General features: G+C 35.6%; 1 protein-coding gene across 1 annotated transcript; it reads left to right on the top strand.

The window, feature by feature from the left end:
- Window positions 1-776: 776 nt before the first annotated feature.
- LOC113515323 (U4/U6.U5 tri-snRNP-associated protein 1) lies at window positions 777-20,146 on the top strand. The gene is made up of 16 exons (XM_052898756.1): window positions 777-1,088; window positions 5,087-5,207; window positions 6,310-6,464; window positions 8,236-8,368; window positions 9,565-9,670; window positions 10,750-10,884; window positions 11,713-11,826; window positions 12,761-12,964; window positions 13,813-13,941; window positions 14,170-14,257; window positions 15,522-15,655; window positions 16,465-16,641; window positions 16,774-16,879; window positions 17,665-17,839; window positions 18,028-18,259; window positions 19,020-20,146. The coding sequence occupies exons 1-16, from the start codon at window positions 947-949 to the stop codon at window positions 19,143-19,145; spliced, it is 2,277 nt and encodes a 758-aa protein (XP_052754716.1). The 5' UTR covers window positions 777-946; the 3' UTR covers window positions 19,146-20,146.
- The last annotated feature ends 213 nt before the right edge of the window (window positions 20,147-20,359 follow it).

Below are 20,359 nucleotides of genomic sequence, written 5' to 3'. Positions count from 1 at the left end.
CTCATAATTAGCGGAGATACCTGTCGGTAAACACAATTTTTGATTACAGTTTAAAATCATACCAGGTATCACTAATTACAATAACAACACGTTATGTGTGAATTTGTTAAATTTTACTTTATTAACCTATACGATTTTTTCCGTTATTTGTCGCCGATAGTGATTTTTAGTGATGCCAACACCCTGCGAAAGCTAACTGACCTGCTTTTTCAGGGGGGAGGACGGGATGGGATTGTTAATAATGCGGACTACCAGTCTCATTGCTAGCAATATACCCTATCTGGTCGACTTCCACGTGGTACCACTGGAAACCATCGTGCTGAATTCCAGGTATATTCATCATGGTGGACTAACGGAGCTGCTTTTTCATTCTCACCTATCATCCTTCACTGACGCTACACCAGCGTATACCGTTAGCGCAGGCGGGGTTACCATTCCATTATCATCCATTAAAAAACACCTTGCGAGATAATTTAAAAGGCAAAAACAAAAAACATCGCCTAATTCAGCAACATTGAACCTGCAGAGCCCAGCCATTCAGCAGATTCATGTATCTTTTTAAATAGATCATTATTATATCTATATCTCCATCAAATACATTGGTAACTTTATAAACACAAAAAGAAAAACACTACATCTATAGATTTTTGCGTTCTATTTATCTCTATCTATGCTAATACGAAATACTATTGACTTTTATATTTAAAGTTTTGATATGACAACTTACTGTCACTGTCGTTGAACACATAGTCTGTTATAGTTATAGTCTGTAATCGTGGATTTGTCACCAGCATTATGTGACATACTGTTTGAGTAGCTTGATTATCTTAATGCAAAACGTGTTTGTTTTCAATTAATTCCATTTTATATCTCGATTTTTTTTTATTAATTATTTACTTTAAAAGAGACATATTCAGTTACTTTGAATCCATAAATTATAAAAGCCATGGGATCCTCGAAGAAACATAAAAAGGAATCCAAAAAGAAGAAACATCGTAGTAGATCTCGGTCACCGCTGGGCGGTGAGGAACGCGAACGAAAAAGGCATAAGAAACATAAAGACCGGAAAAAAGATCGCTCCCCTGACGGTGAGTTCCTTCATTTATATTACTTAAAAATAAACGCTGGACACCGATGATCATTTCTGGCATAACTATTTGTATTTTTATATTAAGCTAAGTATACCTAACTTCACACTGGTCTAGAAAAACAGATCCAGAAACCTGCATTCTGCGATGATCATCTGTACCAGCGGTGCTTCCATTTGACATGATAATGGCATATTTTGCTCGTTATTTCAGAGCCAGGTGGCATCGAGTGGGCCACCTCTGCTTGTATGCTGCTCCGATGAGGTGGGTATTGTATGTTAGTTGGGAAGAGCAATAAAACAATGCTCAGGCGCAGTTTTCTATCCAAAACTTCTTTGCAATATTATATACTAGCTGATGCCCGCAACTTTGTCTGCGTGGTATTTGTTTTTCCTGTTTAGTATATATCAATGTATATACCTATCTATTTAATACGTCTGGGAATACTGGTCTACATATAACAAATGACGTGTCATTCTCACTCTTTGCCTGAGGACAAAATTACTAATTAAGTAGGTTGTGTACTAAGCTGTATAAGTTACTATAGTTTTTTGAACTATCCCATGGGAATTCTTCAATTTTCTATTGTTAAAAGTACCTAAAATGTTGACTGGGGATGTAAAGTATCACTATGCAAAATTTCATTTAAATTGGTCCAATAGTTTCAGAGATTAGTCTGTTTGTACAGGATAAACAGACTGAAAAACAAAAAGTTTGAAAAAAGTGTGTAAGTCTATTTCACATCCACCTGTTTCTGATTTTAGTGTTTTTTTTTTTAACATTCAACCTCTAGTTTTATTATATGAATATAGATATATGTACTATATTGCACTTGTAAATATAAAGATGCAGTGTTTCAGTTACCTACTTGTTAACAAGGGTTGGCTTATCTGTAAAAGAGATTTCTTCCAACCAACCTAATGCAGTGAAAGAGAAATTAATTAATGGGTAATATAGTGCAACAAAGATGTGTACATGATAAAAAAGAACCATATTATTAGAGCCATATGGTTCAGTTACTTATTTTTTATTGCAAGTCAGTTTACTGGTATAGCAAATAAACTGCTTTAAATTTAATCTTAATTTTTAAAAGTATTAAAAATTATTATTAAATTGTTGTTATATTATAAATACTACAATAATTTAAACAGTCATGAGTCTGTCTTAATAATTCTGTTGCTGTCAATTTAAGTGCTTATCATTCTTCATTCATAGATTAGTATATAAGAGCTTATTTTTCTCTCTACATACCTTATACATATTATACATATACTATACATTCTTTCCTGATAATTCATGAGGTAGGCAGAAAGTAACAAAACACAAAAACTTATAATTTTGTTATTTTTCTCATCTTCCCCTTGTACTTTCTAATTATTTAAGGCCGGAATATGAATAATGGCCGAAAGCTAGCTTTTAAAAACTACATCTGTTGTGTATCATATAAAAACCTCATGTTACAGTATACATTCAACCTAATCATTGAAATCATTGAATTAATTTTCATTCCAATTGCTCTTTGAGATCAGTTCCCATCCCATAAGACAGGCATGTGATTTCAGTATTTTTTTTTATTTTATCTATAGTGTTTTATACATTACTTGTCTAAATCATTGTAACACATTTTCTAAAAAGGTTATTCAGAAAATAAATAACATAATGCAAAATAACACATGGATTCAGGTGGCTCAAGACCAGTCCTTACGGCAGTATAAGGGAAGGCCTATGTTCAGCAATGAAAAAATAGTTGAGATGATCATCAAAATAATTCCTAGTTCAGTAATTAAAATAATGATACTTATTTAATGGTATTATGTAATATATTTCCATTATTTATATTATGTTATTATTCATATTGTTAATATTTTTACTTATTTAATGACATTTAATTCTATTTTAATGTTTATCAAACACAAGGCATGCTGTGGTTGCCTATAAATGTAAGAACAGTTAGATTTAATCTACCAGTGTATTGTACTGCAATGTTTAGCTGTATCTTATGTTGGTAATCCTATAAATAAATAAATATATTTTTTTATATTAAAAATCAATACAAGGCTTGTATAACAACATTATTTGATACATTACATACTTTACTAATATAATAACAATTTAGGAACTTCTAATTGTTGACTGTTTTTTTACGGTTACATTTTCTTATACAAAAGACCAAAGTCATCATCAGAGAAGGAATGAGTCATGAGGTGTACCTATATACACAATATGTTTACATATATTCTATTAATATTGAAGTATAGAATATATTTAATTTGTTACTATGCAATATTACAAATTACAAACAAACATCTATCTTGGGCAAATAAATATATAAGTAATAGGTTTTAAAGACACGAAATTATGAATAAATATTGAAAATATTTTATTTATATTATGTAATTATAGGAAGGTATTACTCAACTTATTTTGCTACTTTCTTTATTCAACTTTGCTCTTGCAATGTGTCTGGAGGAAAGCAAATAGGGTAATGAAGTAATAATATTGTAAAAGAAGGAATACTGGAAATAAAACTCTATGCCAATCTGACTATTGTAGTAAGAGTAGGGCTTTATCCTTCTATGACCTTATCAATACATTTATGACCTATGACCTTATCAATTACAACAATATCTCACTACTAAGAAGCAGTGAGATATTGTTGTAAATTGTTATAAGTTTCTTTATTTCTCAAAAATATATAAATTACTTGATAATAGAGAATAATAATAATAATATAATATTTACTAGTTTAATTTTATAATACTATAACAAACTAAACACCACTGCTGGTCACTGGTTTCTACATATAAGAAAAGTTTATTGTTACAAAAGACATTATCGTAAAATTTTTATTATAAGGTTTTATTAGTAGTATTCCTTCTCTTTTCCCTTTCTTCTCTTCATTGACTGTGCCTGATCTAGTTATTTAGTAGCTTTAGACAAATGTAATTTTTCCCACCTTTTATAACATTAATTATCAAAGGTGCCGGCCAGGCCTGGATTCACATGGGTGCAAAGAATTTTCTCTAATAATATATATATATATATATATATATATATATATATATATATATATATATATATATATATATATATTTTCTATAGGTGAAAGAATTTTTAAAATTATGTAGTTTTAGAGTTTATTTATTACAATTAAACAATCAAATCTTTTCTCTTTATAATATTAGTATAAATAATGACATTTTATTGCTTTAGTCATTTACCCGGCTGGTGCGCCTCTAAAGCTGACTCTATGCTTTCTTCCTTTAGTTGCCGCTAACAACATATTGCAGATGAAAAGGATTCGTGTCATATTGTATTATTAATTTATCATCACAAATTTTATAACATTATAGATCCTATTAATTTTAAAATTTTCAATAAATTGAGGAGTCTGAGGTAGTTGTTTCGGGTAATATATAGTTGTTGTAACTGATATTTAATAGTTATTATTGTTATGACGATATTAGTAATGTAGTGTATTAATCAAGTTATTACAACTGACAATAAATAACAAATTTAATTGCTTTTATATCATCATCATCTACCTACCCTTCTTCCAATTATTATTTGCGGTCGGCGTAATATGTTTTCCTCTTCCATTCTTTGATAAAAATAAATAAATAAATAAAAATAAAAAATATTAAAATTTAAAAATAAATTGATCTTATATATTAAATAACAACAAAGAAATATTAACTAAAATGGGAAGGGGGGGGGCAACACATTTACCTAGTATGTGCAGTGCTAAATTGACAAATAACATTTTATTTGATATTTTCTTACTGTACTGCACACACAACCATAAGTGTTATTCTTAATTATATATAATACGTTATCATGTAAAGTAATTAAGTAATCAATAGTGTAACATAGATGTTACTCCATATTCCCTCTTGATAATATAAAATGCGTTATCATGTCAAGTAATTAAGCAATCAATAGTAAAACATAGTTTTAACCTAGATGAGTTGTTAATCAAGTATTATGGTTTGTTGCAGTGGAAGAAGTGCCGGTGGACTCTCACCTGACTGCAGTGCAGACGGTTAAATCGTTAAGTCACAGCCGCAGCCGCAGCACCAGTGTTGAGCGGCGTGCCTACAAGGAAACCAATAGTCATGGGTGAGTTAAATGACCACATACATCATGCTTAACATTGTAACTACAGGCTGAAATCTATGTCTTTAGCTATACGCAAAACATCTTAGCTTTCTTTCTTAATTTAGTGGGTTTTTACCACCCATTCTATAAAATATGTTAGGACAAATTTCGTTAACAAAAAATACGTATTGGATAGTACATTCAAAGTATTTTGCCATTTTAGATCCATCATCCTTTGGAAGAATCATTTAGTTTTACTGTTAAAACACTTCCATTAAATGATGTTAGATTGGTATGATGTATCATCACCTATAGATTGGTTAATATGAATCTTTAACGAGATTGTGAAAGCAGATGAATTTGGATTAATTAATAAAGATAGAGTAAAGCAGTGTGAAGTGTGATTCTGTCTTTTGGCTGGGTGTAACATTTCATAGTGAGACATCACAATAGCGTTATTTTAATCGTGTTATACAATATACTATTGTAGTTACTATTGTAAACAGTTAAAAGAAAGCATGTTATAAAAACATTGACGTGTATAAAATTATTTTCCATCCGTCCACGCTCAGCCTCTTAAAAAGGGCACGTCATGTACTCTTTGCCATGTTTGTTCTTATACTTAAAACTCCTTACTCATCTTGACGTGGGTACCAGATAATACTGGGGCAGGCACGGCCCACCGGTCACCCCTTTTAAGTACGCCTATGGATACCTGTAACGCGCGACATTGACTGCGAAAATAAAAATAAAAAGAAAAAAACTTCAGTCAATCAATCAAATAATATATTTTGCTGAAACCTAGAGGAATTTAATATTTAAAATAAAATTATACATGTTTAAGCACCGTGATTTTTTACTTACAAAAGAAGTGACGATGAATAGATGTTTGTTACTCTTTCACGCAAAAACTACTGAATAGATTTGCATGAAATTTGGTACATGGGTAGATTATATCCTAACTTAGCCCATAGGATACTTTATATATTGAATCACGCGGACAAAACTGCGGGATACAGCTAGTTAAGAATAACTTGTGTACTTGTAATACTCGTACCTTTAATCTCATTATATTTTAAATTACTTAACTAAAGTTTTAATATTTTATTTTTTAATTAAACAGGGATAAAAGTCACGACGTTGAGCGCGAACGTGTTCGAGAGCCGTCACCTGTGGCCGCGAGCAGTACAGCCCAGGAGAGCATCTCCATAGAGGAGACCAACAGACTCCGCGCCAAGCTCGGCCTCAAGCCGCTCGAGGTCACTGAGAAACCAGCTGGTAAGTCTTATGTACCCACAGATTTATATAATACAACAACATTACAGAAGATATACGGCCCGCCATGGACGAGACCAAACGAACTGCTATTATCCTCCTAGACTTTTCCAATGCATTTAATTCCGTCGATTTTGACATTCTTCTTGGTGTTCTTCGTGCTGTTAATGTCTTTGCTTCTGCCTTGCAATGGTTCTCTTATCTTTTCGGTCGTAATCTTCAATATTATCGACATTTCTCTCCAGCTAATCTAATATGTACGATCACAGCTTTGAACAATTTTTCTCAACGTTCTCTACCCAAAGGTTGTCTAGAAGAGATTGCTTAGTGATAAGGCCGCATTTTGTATCACTTCTCATTAATATTTACTGCATTTGTTATTTCTCTTTTTATTTTGTACAATAAAGTGTAAATAAACAAGGATTTATCATCGATTCATTCTTGGGCTAAAGCTTTTGGTCTCCTTGTTAATTCATCTAAATCTCAATCCATTCTTATAGGCAGTAGCAGGCTTAGAGGCAAGCTCGATATGTCTCAAATGCCACCACTAATATATGATGATGTTCCCTTAGTATACACCTATCCCCCGATTTACACGGTAGATACGTTCCTGAGAAAAACGTGTAAATTGAAAATTAAAAATTTTCAAGTCAAAACCGTGTAAATCGAAAAGCTTGCAAAAAAATGCATAATTTTGCTATTTAACAGTTGTGATTTTTTTCAATATTTTTAGGTGTACACAGAAATAAAAATGAAATGCATTGACAGGTTAAAATATGTAATATGTTACGGAAACACTGTTTTTTTATTTAATTACAATACATTAAACGATCCAAAGCGACCCAAAATTTCGATTTTAGTTTCTAAAGAAATAACTTTTCTTTTAACTTCACATTATAAGCTATAATTTTTTTTTTTTTTAATTTATGTTAATTTATAAAAATCTTAATTATGCACTCATTTGTAATTTACGAATATGAAAAATTAAATCTTTCTGACACTGTGAAACTTTCACTCAAATACAATTTTCCGTAGATAAAACTTTAATTTTATGCGAAGAAATACAGACACAGTGTGCATGTGCAGCAAGTCAGCATATACGCTATATGTGTACACAGCGCACGTGTTCAAACACAGTAGCATTTAGTAGAGTACGATAAAAACAAAAAAAAAAACTTATTTGGAAAACCGTGTAAAAGCGAAAACGTGTAAAACAAGTACCGTGTAAATCGGGGGATAGGTGTATACCGATAAAGTAAAAAACCTAGAACTCTATTTTTTAAGTTGGTCGAAAACACTTGTACTCTGCCATTATAAAGTTATTATAATAAACACCTGACCGACATCTAACCTTTTAGAAACATAAACTAAATCACAATTATTTTGTATATAGATTTATTTATATGCAACTTAGAATGTCAAACATGCTGACGGCCCATCTGATGGAAAGTGGTAACTGTCACCTATAGATATGAACAGTACCTTGAACATAACAGAGTATACTGTTTCCCTCTATGCATTGCCATTCCTGAGGACTAAGGTACACATATACATGTGTATATGTGGGCCTAAGAACTAAGAATATTTTAAACTATAAAGTAATATTATAAAGAAGAAGTATTTGTTTGTCTGTATTAGATAAATTCTAAAACTACTCAACTGATTTTAATAAAATTTTCACCTAAAGAAAGCTACTTTATCAGCTACTAACAGAGGCTATATATTACACGTGCGAAGCCGAATCGTTAGTAATTTAATAAATATATTGTAACAGAGGATGGCAAGATCAAAGATGATCTCGGCGAGTTCTACCACAAACCAGCCGCAAATATCTCACAGCAGAAGAAGTCGGAGAAGATACGGGAGAAACTCGAGGAGCGGCGGGAGAAACGGAAGCTTGAACAAAAGTGAGTACAGTCAGCAATGGCAGGCATAGCTGTAGCTGAGGGCTTTGAATGACCAATGCCCTACTTTAAAAGGACAAAGACTTTTTAGAAGTCAATTATGGATTTTGTCCTACCAAAAATTTCTTTTGTCCTACCTTAAACTTAGGTCTAGCTACGGCTCCGTTGACAGGTCAAAAATAGATGATTAATAAATGGACACCGCACGCTTCCAGAAACGAATCCAGTAAGTTATTTACGCCTTGATGATATTCGCGCTGACCACCCTGAATCAAATAGCTGATAAAAACTTGGTGTTCTCTGTGTGAATTTATAATCTAATATATAAAATACTCGTGTCTCGGTGTTTGTTACCAAACTCCTCCGAAACGGCTTTACCGATTTTTATGAAATTTTGTGTGCATATTGGGGTAGGTCTGAGAATCGGCCAACATCTATTTTTCATATCCCTCAGTGATAGGGGTGACCCACCCCTAATTATATTTTTTTTATTTATTTTTTATTTTTTTTTTTGTTTTTTTTTTATTTTTTTTTATTTAATTATGATTTACCATTACAAAATACATACAAATTAAAATTTTCACCCTTTTACGATCAACTCCTGGTTTTTAATCGCTATTTTTATATGCCGCAATAGGGTTGCAAGATGACAATCGAATTGTAGTACAATATATTTTCATGTATACTTCTAGAAATAATGTATATGGTAAAACAACGTTTATCGAGTCAGCTAGTAATTTATAAGACATTGATCCACAAAAAAAAAGCACTTCAATTGTGGCAAAACCTATTTATTGATTAATTGAATATATAATATAATATTAATGTTACAGTATAAGGAATCTATTTAAAATTAAACTACTGAACTGATTTTGATAAAATTTTCATATAAAAAAAAAGGATTTCCCAAATCGGTTTGTACTTAAATGACGACATTCCGAGGTAACAAACACATTTAAGTTAGACCTTCAGGAACACAACATAGAGAACTGCATCCAATTTGGTGCAGTAGTTTTTATGTGATGCCTGAACAAACATACAGCTGTCTGTACAAAATTTCTAAAAAAAATATGTTTTGTTTTCTACTGGTCTTATTAAGACTCTCATATTATTTTTTCTTAAATATCTTCCATGGATGTTAGTAAGATATGGCATAATTTAAATTATAAAGTAATTAATAATATTCATGTCTTCATCAGGCTACAGACTACATTACTGGCAGACGAGTCCGACGATGAGGATGCAATCGCCTGGGTCAAGAAGTCCAGGGACATAGAAAAACAAAAGGCCGAAGCTGCTAAGAGGGTGAGCTCGTGTAACATGTTTGTCAGCAATGTGGAAAGAATGTCACGTGAAAGATTGACGAAACAGACATTGACAAAACAGACATACAATAGGAAAGCGTTAAATTAACTTGTGTGAGGAGAGGTTTGTTTTTTAATGAGTGAAGATAAAATGGTAGCCCCGCTTACGCTATCGGTATATGCTGGCGGGGCACCAGTAAAGGGTGACAGGTGAGAATGAAGGCACTATTGAACAAGAATTAATCATTATGGTTTCCAGAGAAAACCGCATGGAAGTCGACCTGATAGGGTGTATTGCTAGCAATGAAGCTGTTAAATCTCATTACTAACAATCCCTTTCCCCCCGAGAGGTACAGATTAACCTATAGCTGTACTTCTTAGTCAGTGGATGCAGGTGGTTTGGGACCGTTCTTTATGGTCTACAGGGGAGGTCTATGTGAATTTACTGGCTACAGAGGAATAACACCTGAGTCCTCAGGAATGGCAACGCATGGGGAGTATCATGGGCGAAACAGTATACTCTGTTATTTCCATGGTATTGCTTATGTCTATAGGCGACGGTTACCACTTTCCAACAGGTGGGCCGTCAGCTTGTTTGCCATTCTAAGTTGTATAAAAAAAATTTTTCAGTAATAGTCTAGTAGCTGATATATGTATATATAATACGCTATGGTTCTTGCTGAAAAACAGCGCTGTAGCGCTTCAAGCGGTGCAGCAATATGCGGACCTACATCACAGAACATTGCGACACACACGCGCGTACGCGTACACATTCGTATATACCTGTAGGGTCTATTATTGATTATTATTATAATTTAAGTGCTTTTAATTATTTGTATACAATTATTATTTTCTTTTGTTTATTTTGATTTCTTTTGTTCTTGTTTTGTGCGCTACTGTGTGGGCCGCATGCTTCTTTGATTAAATTATCTCTTTCTTTCTATATGATGTCTCTTAATCGGTGGTCTGCAGATCACTGGAACCACGAAGTCGACTTGGTATGGTATATTACAAGCAATAGGGTTATTAGTTCCCAATACTAATCCTTTTCCCTCCTATAATGTGTTGTTGATATCCCAGGCCGCGATGCTGGACGAGATGGACTCCGTGTTCGGCGTGTCGGCGCTTGTAGAGCAAGAGGAGCGAGAAGCCCGCGCCGACCGATACAGTGCCGCCCACTTGCGCGGCCTGCGGGTAGCGCACGACGTCAATGCGGTCAGTATACCTCACTTGAGACTATATACGGGTTTCAAACCATAGAGACATACATGAGAAATTTTCAACAAAAAAATATTTTCCTTTTTATAAATGAAAAGTGTTAAGAGCACTTTTTATAATGGGTAAAATTTAAAGCAAATTTGTGTATAAATGAGCTAATATAATTAATTATAAGTTAAACAATAATAGAAACTAGTAATTGTGTGTATGTATAAAAAATCCTTTAAAGGAAAGTCGGTGTATGAAATTGAAAAGATTTGAAACCTGCAAATATTTAGCTACCATATGCTTGAGGTAGAATGGGACACTCACAATTTTGTCACTCCATTTACCTGTATATATGCACTCATTCTAGCATTAGTTCCTTCCTAACATATAACTAAGGTGCGATATTATATGTAAATTGAATATATGTTATGTATATTTTCGTGAAAGTCGAAAGTACAGTATACAAGGGTTGCATGGAATTTACGCACAAACAAACGAGTGTTCATTTTTTTATAATGGATGGGTAACTCCGACCGCGCTTACGGTAAACGCCGACGGGGGCCTGATATATGACCAGTGAGGCATGATAGGTGAGGATAAAAGCAAGTCAGTTAGCCCATCGTGATCAATAGACCTGGAATTCAGCATGATGTTTTCCAGGTGGGACCACATGAAGGTCATCCTGGTTGGGTATTTTGCTAACAATTGGCTCCTTAGCCTCCATTACTAATAATCTCTCCCCCTTCCCATATCTGACAAGTCAGTTGTTTTCGAATGCAGGTATATAAATTTGTTTGTGGATAATCTAAACTTATGTTATTATGTGTTGTGATGTAGTTGGGCGAGGAGCGCGAGATCGTGCTGACGCTGGCCGACAAGGAGGTGCTGGCGGAAGACGCCGAGGACGTGCTCGTCAACGTCAACATCGTCGACGACGAGCGATACAAGAAGGTCAGTCGCCCCAACACTACTGTACCTTAATTATTTAAGTTTATTAGACCAGAGTTGATAAACATTACAGTTAGCGTCAAGGATCAGTAGCTGAATGTAGCAGCCAAGTCTACATATTTTCCATTATACGAATTCCTACTAACGCAAGCAGTCAACACAGACAATCTGCTTTTTTTTTATACCACTGAGGTGGCAAACAAGCATACGGCCCACCTGATGGTAAGTGGTTACCGTAGCCTATGAACATCTGCAATACCAGAGGTATTACATGTGCGTTGCCGACCCTGAAGAAACCTCTTTATCCCCCTCCTGAGTCACATAAAAGAGTTGCTGATTTTCCGTTAGGCAACCATAGCGGACGTGATTATTCCGTAATGTTCCGTTAATGTAACGACCGATCTACCGCGCAGTGTGACCAAGACTACCAAATTATATGCAATTTGATGTATTTTTATTTATTTAACTCTTTATTGCACCATATACAAAAATATACAATGACAATTGAATAATTCAAGTGAAATACAGTAACATAAATACAGATTGAAATATACACATAAAGGTACAAAAGGCGGTCTTATCGCTAGGACAATCTCTTACAGACAACCTTTGGTTAAAGGAGAACAGATAGAAGTGGGTAGGTGGCGCAAGAGTGAATTAATAATTTATGTAATAGCATTACGTCGTGGATCGGCGACGGTTATATAGAAAATTCTCATTAGCGGCTTTCGTTTAAGACTAGGGCCTTATTAGGTCTATTTTAGGTTACTTATCATCAGCAATCGAGGATCCGTGGCAGAACGTTGGTGTCATATTTAGCATATCTTCGTTCAGCGCTAGTGTTTAAGTGTGGCGCGTCACATAGGAAATTGTGTAATGCCTATATCTTGTCAATACTAGGTTCCATCTATTTTAATTCATATTGTATATATTCCAGAACATAGAGGAACGCAAAAAGGCCAAAGCAGGCTACCAAGCGTACGATGATGAGGCCGACATGGAGGCGGCCGCCCTCGGCTACCAGAAGCCGGTGCTCGCCAAGTATGACGAAGAGATTGACAAAGAAAAAGCGGAGAAACAGCGAGGGTTCTTCATCGGTGATGAGGACGGTATCGAGGCGCAGCGCTTCAAGGAGATGATGGTATGTTATAAATTATAATATTAATGTCATAGACATAAATAGCATGATATTTCACTGCCACTCTCGAAGAAGAGAATACTGTGAAGAAATATTCTGATTACGATATCCATTCTACATTTAATCCAGGGCCTCTAGACAAATGATAAATGAATTCGTCGATGGAATCGACATCGCTAGCGAGTCTGTGAGTTGGAATGAGATAGCAACACTAGATGACTCATTCCAACTCACGGATTCGCTAGCGATGTCAATTCCATCGATGAATTCGCTTACCACTTGTCTAGAGGCACAGATCTCGTACTTTAATTTTTTTTTAATTCACTACATTACTTCATTGTCTGTGTCTATAGTTTTAAATTAAGAACATTAAGATTACTGGACAATAGATAGAGTACGAGATAAATACTCTTTATTGTTTTCTCTAAAAGATTATAGTAATATAAATTTCGTGCTCTTAGAAGTATGTTTTTTTTTGTTTCAATCTGTTTGTTCAAATTTATTGTGTTATATAGTAACATTTATTTTTATTGGGCATATAAAAAAAAATTATGTATAATGGTGGACTTAGCCCATACAGGGGTAGTTATTCCAGTCGACTATTGAGAAATCGAAAAAAAAAAACTATATAATTTTCGAAGGTAAAAACTGTACAGCTAAAGATAAAACCTTATAATATTTAGTTAAAATTAAACATAATGCTCCATTCTTTCTGAATCATTATGCAAATTTGTTATTTGCTTTGATCTTCGAGGGGTACGTTGCCGGTCATCTAGTGCGGTTCTATAAGACCTAGCAACTGTTGATATCAGAGAGCGCCACGCTCACTAGTGGTGTGTTTGTTTGTGCAGCGGCGGTCGCGGTTGGCGGGCGGGCCGGACCGGCGGCTGGAGTCGTTGCAGCTACCCGAGCTGCAGCTCGCCTCCGACTATATGGACGAGCACGAGATACAGGCCAAGTTCAAGAAACCCAAAAAGAGGGTATGTACACATGGACTTATTAATTATACATATTTTTTACAGTTACATGTACTAATTCTTACTAATGTCACAGTATAAGGAAAAATTTTTCATACAGTAGTTTTACGAAGGGAGGTACCGAACTACCATACATTCGTTCGGTACATTTATATAACACAATTATATAATTGGTATAATTCATAGCAGTTTTTATCATTCTAACGTTCCACAATTATTATTTGTGTGCAGGGTAAGATGCGAAAGAAGGCCAAACAGGAGCCAATCGACGTGGACGACTACGAGGCGGGCACTGTACCCCTTGACACCGATGACACAGGTAATATACTCTGCGTTTTATTTTGTATTCAACTTAGAAAGAGGTGTTATGAAAAGTCATAATCGTATAACATCGACAACACATCTTACTGTGTTAGTGATATATCAATTTTTTATTTTATTTTATCTTTATTTGTACCAATCACTTTATTGTATTTGTATATTTGTTATTATATACTCTGTGTAATTATTATAAGTTTTATTTTGTATTCAACTTAGAAAGAGGTGTTATGAAAAGTCATAATCGTCGCCGATAACATCGACAACACATCTTACTCGTAGTTCTCAAAAGTGTCTTTATATATCAATTTTTGATTTTGATTTTGATTTTGATTTTATCTTTATTTGGTCTCCTAGCAATTGTTACACTGATAAGATTTAATATTACAATTACTGTCTATTTATACTTAGTGTACAATCATTTTAAAGGAAACACAGCGTGCTAATTAACAAAAACAATAATATGGTATAACAATCTCTTGAAGTATTTGACATTGGTATAGTTTTTTAGATTCAATAGATGATTGCCTCACATAAGTTTTTTAGCTATTTAAATTACCTGTAATGCTTTCCTATAGAAATCCCCTTCTGTATCGAAGTGAATATCCAAGTGTTGCTAGCAATCATTCAACAGCTTGCAAAGACGTGGTACAGTGGAGTTGGCACCAAGAACAGTTCTACGGAACGGCACGGACATTAGACTGATGTAACTACGAGGATAGTGTACGGGCAATCGAAAATGAAATTTGGCAAGAAGCTGAGAACAATCAATTCTGTTCCTAAACAACTTATATAAGAACATTAAATCTATTAATGTTCTACGCTTATTAAGTGATACCATATTGAAATAGATAAGCATGTTTTTATGATATTATTCTTTGTTTTGTAGCTGGTTTCATCTTGTTAGTTATTTTTATCCAACTTCATAATAGCAGTCTATATTACTGGTTATTTGATTAGCATTATTTTGTTTAATTTCATTACCATTAGTAAGAGTGTGACTGCCAACATTTAAACATTCACTGTTATTATTATTACTAGAAGATCTACAACTTCCATATTAGCTATCAATCTCCAACTGCTATTTCGTCCGCCCATGTTTTGCAACACGTGTTTCACCTCTAAATGAGGTATTTTAAGGATAAAATAGCTTGCTTCTCGAAGATGAAATTTCAAATTAGAGAAATCAATTTTGCAAAACTGCAAAATTGATTAAACACACTTAAACAAGTGTGCTGAGATTTGTTATTATATCGAACCCGCAGAAGTTAAGCCCGAGGAGCTGGCGACGGGGATAAAGGTGGAGGACGAAGACGAGACGGAGCCCGACAGCGAGCTGCAGGCTGCACTCGCCCGCGCGCGCCGCCTGCGGCTCATGCAGCCCTCCACCACGCCCAAGGTCACGCGCATACGCACGCACACGCACACCCAGCGCCTACAGGCACACTGACACGCGTACAGATATTGTATTGACACGCATTCGCCATGCAGTGCTGACACGCACAGATAACACTCGCGTACACCCGCCCGCGGCGCTCGCAGTCACACGCAGCGCCGACACGCACACACACGCGGAATTCACAAGCATGCGCACACAGTTCTCAAACACACACTCTTCACTGCACCTTGTATAAGTATTTTCAAGGGAAACTTCAGCGTAGGAAGGTGCAGAAACTAACTCTAGAAACACGTATCTCTGTACTAGACAGTTAACTTGTTTAACAATATTATTTGTCAGTAAAACAGCTTTGTAGACACAAACAATATGGTTTTAAATACACAAACGTCGTGGTCCAATCCACGTCGAAACGTCGGCAAAAAAGAAACAGGTATGTATTATTGTAACATGCAACCATGTAGGTACTATTTACCTGTAAAGGCTTTTATATCGCGTTAAGTCCCGATTGTGTATTTAAAATATATTTAAACAACGAGAAAGTTTAAAATTAAATAATAGGTTGTTTATTTATTTATTTACTCATAGGAAAACCAGGGCTACATTAGAGCAAATAGGTACAGTTTAATATTACAAAATAAGCCACTAATAGGTTTTCACAAGAAGCAACAATATAGATACAAGGCGCTGCACACAAAGCAACAAAAATAAGAATAATATATAAATATAATATACAATATGAGAATTTATCACTTGTTTAAAATAAAAAATAACTTGTTTATGAGAAAATAAACATTCATTTTCTCATCCAGGTGGAGGAGATATTGGAGCGCGTGAAAAAAGAGGAGCCTGAGGAGGAGGACGAGGACAGTATGGGGGGCAGCGGAAGCGCGATGGTGCTGGACGCGACGGCGGAGTTCTGCCGCACGCTGGGCGACATCCCCACCTACGGGCTCGCCGGCAACAGGGACCACCACGCTGAGATCATGGTACCCTAGTAACTTATTTATAGATCAGTGTCACAATATGGCGATGATATTGTTTATTCAACATTCATTCAAAGCTATTTCTGCAATGAAAAAGTTTTTTATAATCATTACCATATCATCAAATTTTTTTAGGACTTCGAGCGTGATGATATCGAGCCGGAGCCGGAGGCGACTTCAAACGCGGGCGCCTGGAGTCGCGTCGACGTCGGCAGCGAAAAGCCACCAGATCTCGCTGCAGGTTGGACTTGACAAATTTACTATCATATATTTTTTCTCATACATGCTTGCAAATGTGAGCGTTATTTTGACAATCTTCTTAGAGATAAATCAAAATTGCCGTACTGGCCAGACACATGCGGGCAGCGGCCGGCAAAAGTTGTATGAAAATCCATATCTGTCGTGTTTTGCGGCCAGATAAATTACTATGTAAACTCATCTGTCCTGTAATTTAAAAATGGAATGACCTTTTACTTCAAAACATGGCTACCAAGGAGGAAACGAATAAAAGGTTTTATTTAAATTTCGAACTAGCTTGCAAATAGCTGTTTATTGAAAAAAAAACAAAGGAACAATATGGCGCGTGAAAAATTATTATTGTTCATTATTCGTCATTGAACTTAAAAAGTAAAATTGTGTTTTTGATTTCCGCGCATTGTTTGAGAAAAGTACTATACAAGCCTTGGCCACAGCCAGGCATTGATGGGCTCACATATGTGTGCCTCGGCTACGTCTCGGCCCCCATTTGCACGTTCGTCCATCAATACCTCAGTTGCTGGCCGCTGCAGTAATGTACTATTCTATTCTAATTAACTTCTTGTGTTAAATAATTATTCATACAGCTATGTTTATTTATTGCTCTTACCTGGTCTCAGTCGCCCCGGTGGTGAGAAGTCGCAGAATTTTACCGCCGGTGGTTTTCGATATTTTTTTTTTGTTTCGTTTTTGTTCAGTACAGAAAGGCAAAGGAACTGCGTCCATACAGCTATGTATAATTTAGTGAGTGTGTAATATCTGTATGCGCAGGGTCGGGCGTAGGGCTGGAAGCGGAGCCTGCGCTGGGTGCAGGTGTGGCGGGTGCACTGCAGCTGGCGCTCAGCAAGGGCTACCTGGAGCGCGCCGGCGCCGCGCCCGCGCCGCGCTCGCACCTCGCGCACCTGCTGGCCGCGCGCCACTACTCCATCGAGGACAAGGCGCTCGGGTACGGACCCTGTCCCCACTATACTACACTATACTACACTATACGCTCAGCAAGGGCTACCTGGAGCGCGCGACCAAGTGTGACACTACACACTAACCTCGATTATATGTACCTGAATTTGTACTAATATTAGACCGTACGTAATCGTTACACTGTTTGTAAATTAACCGATAATGTATTGTATTCAGTGGCGAGGATGACAAATACGGACGGCGGGAGCGCGGCGGCCACTCGGGCCCGCTGCAGGAGTTCCGCGAGAAGTCCAACTTCCGACCGAACATCAAGCTGGAGTACGTGGACGACGACGGCCGCCCGCTGTGCCCCAAGGAGGCGTTCCGCTATCTCTCGCACAAGTTCCACGGCAAGGGGCCTGGCAAGAACAAGCAGGAGAAGCGCATCAAGAAGGCCGTGCAAGAGGGGGTTAGTACACGTTTTTATAATATTTATAATTGTTTGTTATTTAATATAAATATGTATATGTGTGTGAGTGAGTGTGTATATGTATAAGTGTGTGTGTGAGTGTGTATATGTGTGTATGTGTATATGTGTATGTATGTTTACAAAAAAATTATTACTCTAAAAATAAGAAATATGATTTTCTCAAACATGCTTGAAAATGTGAGCATTATTTTGACAATCTTCTTCGAGATAAATCAAAATTGCCGTACTGGCCAGATACATGCGAACAGCGGCCGGCAAAAGTTGTATGAAAATAAACTCATATCTGTCCTGTAATTTAAAAATGGAATGACCTTTTACTTCGAAACATGGGTACAACCAAGGAGGTAACTAATAAAAGGTTTTATTTAAATTTCGAACTGCCTAGCAAATAGAAAGCTGTTTATTAAAAAAAAAAACAAAGAAACATTATGGCGCGTGAAAAATTATTATTATTCGTTATTCGTCATTGAACATAAAAAGTAAAATTGTGTTTTTGATTTATTTATTGATTTATTTATTTATATAAATAAAATAAATAAATAAAATAAAAAAATTATTGATTTCCGCGCATTGTTTGAGAAAAGTACTATACAAGCCTTAGCTATAACTAGGTATTGATGGACTCACGTATGTGTGCCTCGGCTACGCCTCGGCCCACATTTGCACGTTCTTCCGTCAATACCTCAGTTGCTGGTCGCTGCAGTAATGTACTATTAACAGTGTTCCTATCGTATTACAGCTAATGAAAAAGATGAGTTCTACGGACACGCCGCTGGGCACGCTGCAGATGCTGCAGGAGAAGCAACGCGAGACGCACTCCCCGTACATTGTGCTCAGCGGCGCCAAGCGCGACGCAGCCAACTAAATATAATAGTCCACAGCGAGCAAACTACACAAACTAAACAACTATTAATTGGCAATTGAATTATTATTAAATTAAAGTAATATTTTGTAATAGAGGAAAGATTGTTTGTAATGGCTAAATTAAAAAATACTTTTCGATTTTAAACATTATTTCATCTATAGAAAACTACATTACCAGCTAGTAATATAGGTCGTATATGGTCGCTGTAACAATAACTTTTTTTTTAATAGGTGATAATGGAATGGTTACCCCACCCGCGCTATCGGTATACACCGGCGGGGTACCAGTGAAGGATGATAGGTGAGGATGAAGCAGGTCAGTTAGCCCATCTTGACGAATTCAACAAGAATTGTCCACGATGGTTTCCAGTGGGGACCACGTGAAGGTCGATCTAACAGGGCACATTGCTAGCAATGGGGCTGTTAAACTGCATTGCCAACAATTCCCTTCTCCTTGTAACAATTATTGTACATGACACGAACAACTAATAACCACGTAAATCCATAGTAAACGGATTTAATAATAAATATTAAAGTTATTAATTGGTACAGATACATTGTTATGTAATACTTTGACTACTTTGTAATTGGAGCCCTTGATTGATTTTTTGTTAAATATTTTTGACTATCACAAATTATTTTTGATTAGAACGACTAAACGTTTAAAATTAGACCGTTAAACTTCCTTTAAGTGTATAAAAGTGACAGTCGGCCATAGTGGCCGCTACTCACTTTACTTGTTTGACGATATATTTAAAATGAAGGAATGTCAGATATGATAAATATAAATGAATTAATTTACGTATACGAAACATTATCATCCCATGGCAGTTATCATATGTGGACGTCTTAGGTCTGACTTCCATTATTATAATTTTTTTAATGAATAACAAGCTCGCTTTGGACTCACCGTTAGGATCGTATCTGTTTAGATAACCTTTGGAATATTTGTATATTTTCGAGTAGTTCGGATTACTATGAAATAAACTGATGTCCAAATTATGTGTGTGTTTTTTTAATTCACCTTTTAGTATCCCGCGAATTTGATTGAAATTTCATTTCGTTTAATTCTGTTCAGTCATTCATGGCCAACAGACATTTAGGTACCCTAATAAACGTGTAAGATTTATGAAAAAAAGAAAATTATTACTAATACCATTTACCTGAATTTACATGAATGGAGACTTGGTACAAAAGTCGTTTGCTTGGGCACCT

This window comes from Galleria mellonella, unplaced genomic scaffold (genome assembly GCF_026898425.1).
Source record: "Galleria mellonella isolate WM207_F2 unplaced genomic scaffold, CSIRO_AGI_GalMel_v1 utg537, whole genome shotgun sequence".
NCBI classification, from domain to species: Eukaryota; Metazoa; Arthropoda; class Insecta; order Lepidoptera; family Pyralidae; genus Galleria; species Galleria mellonella.
This window is presented reverse-complemented; position numbering and strand designations above follow the sequence as displayed.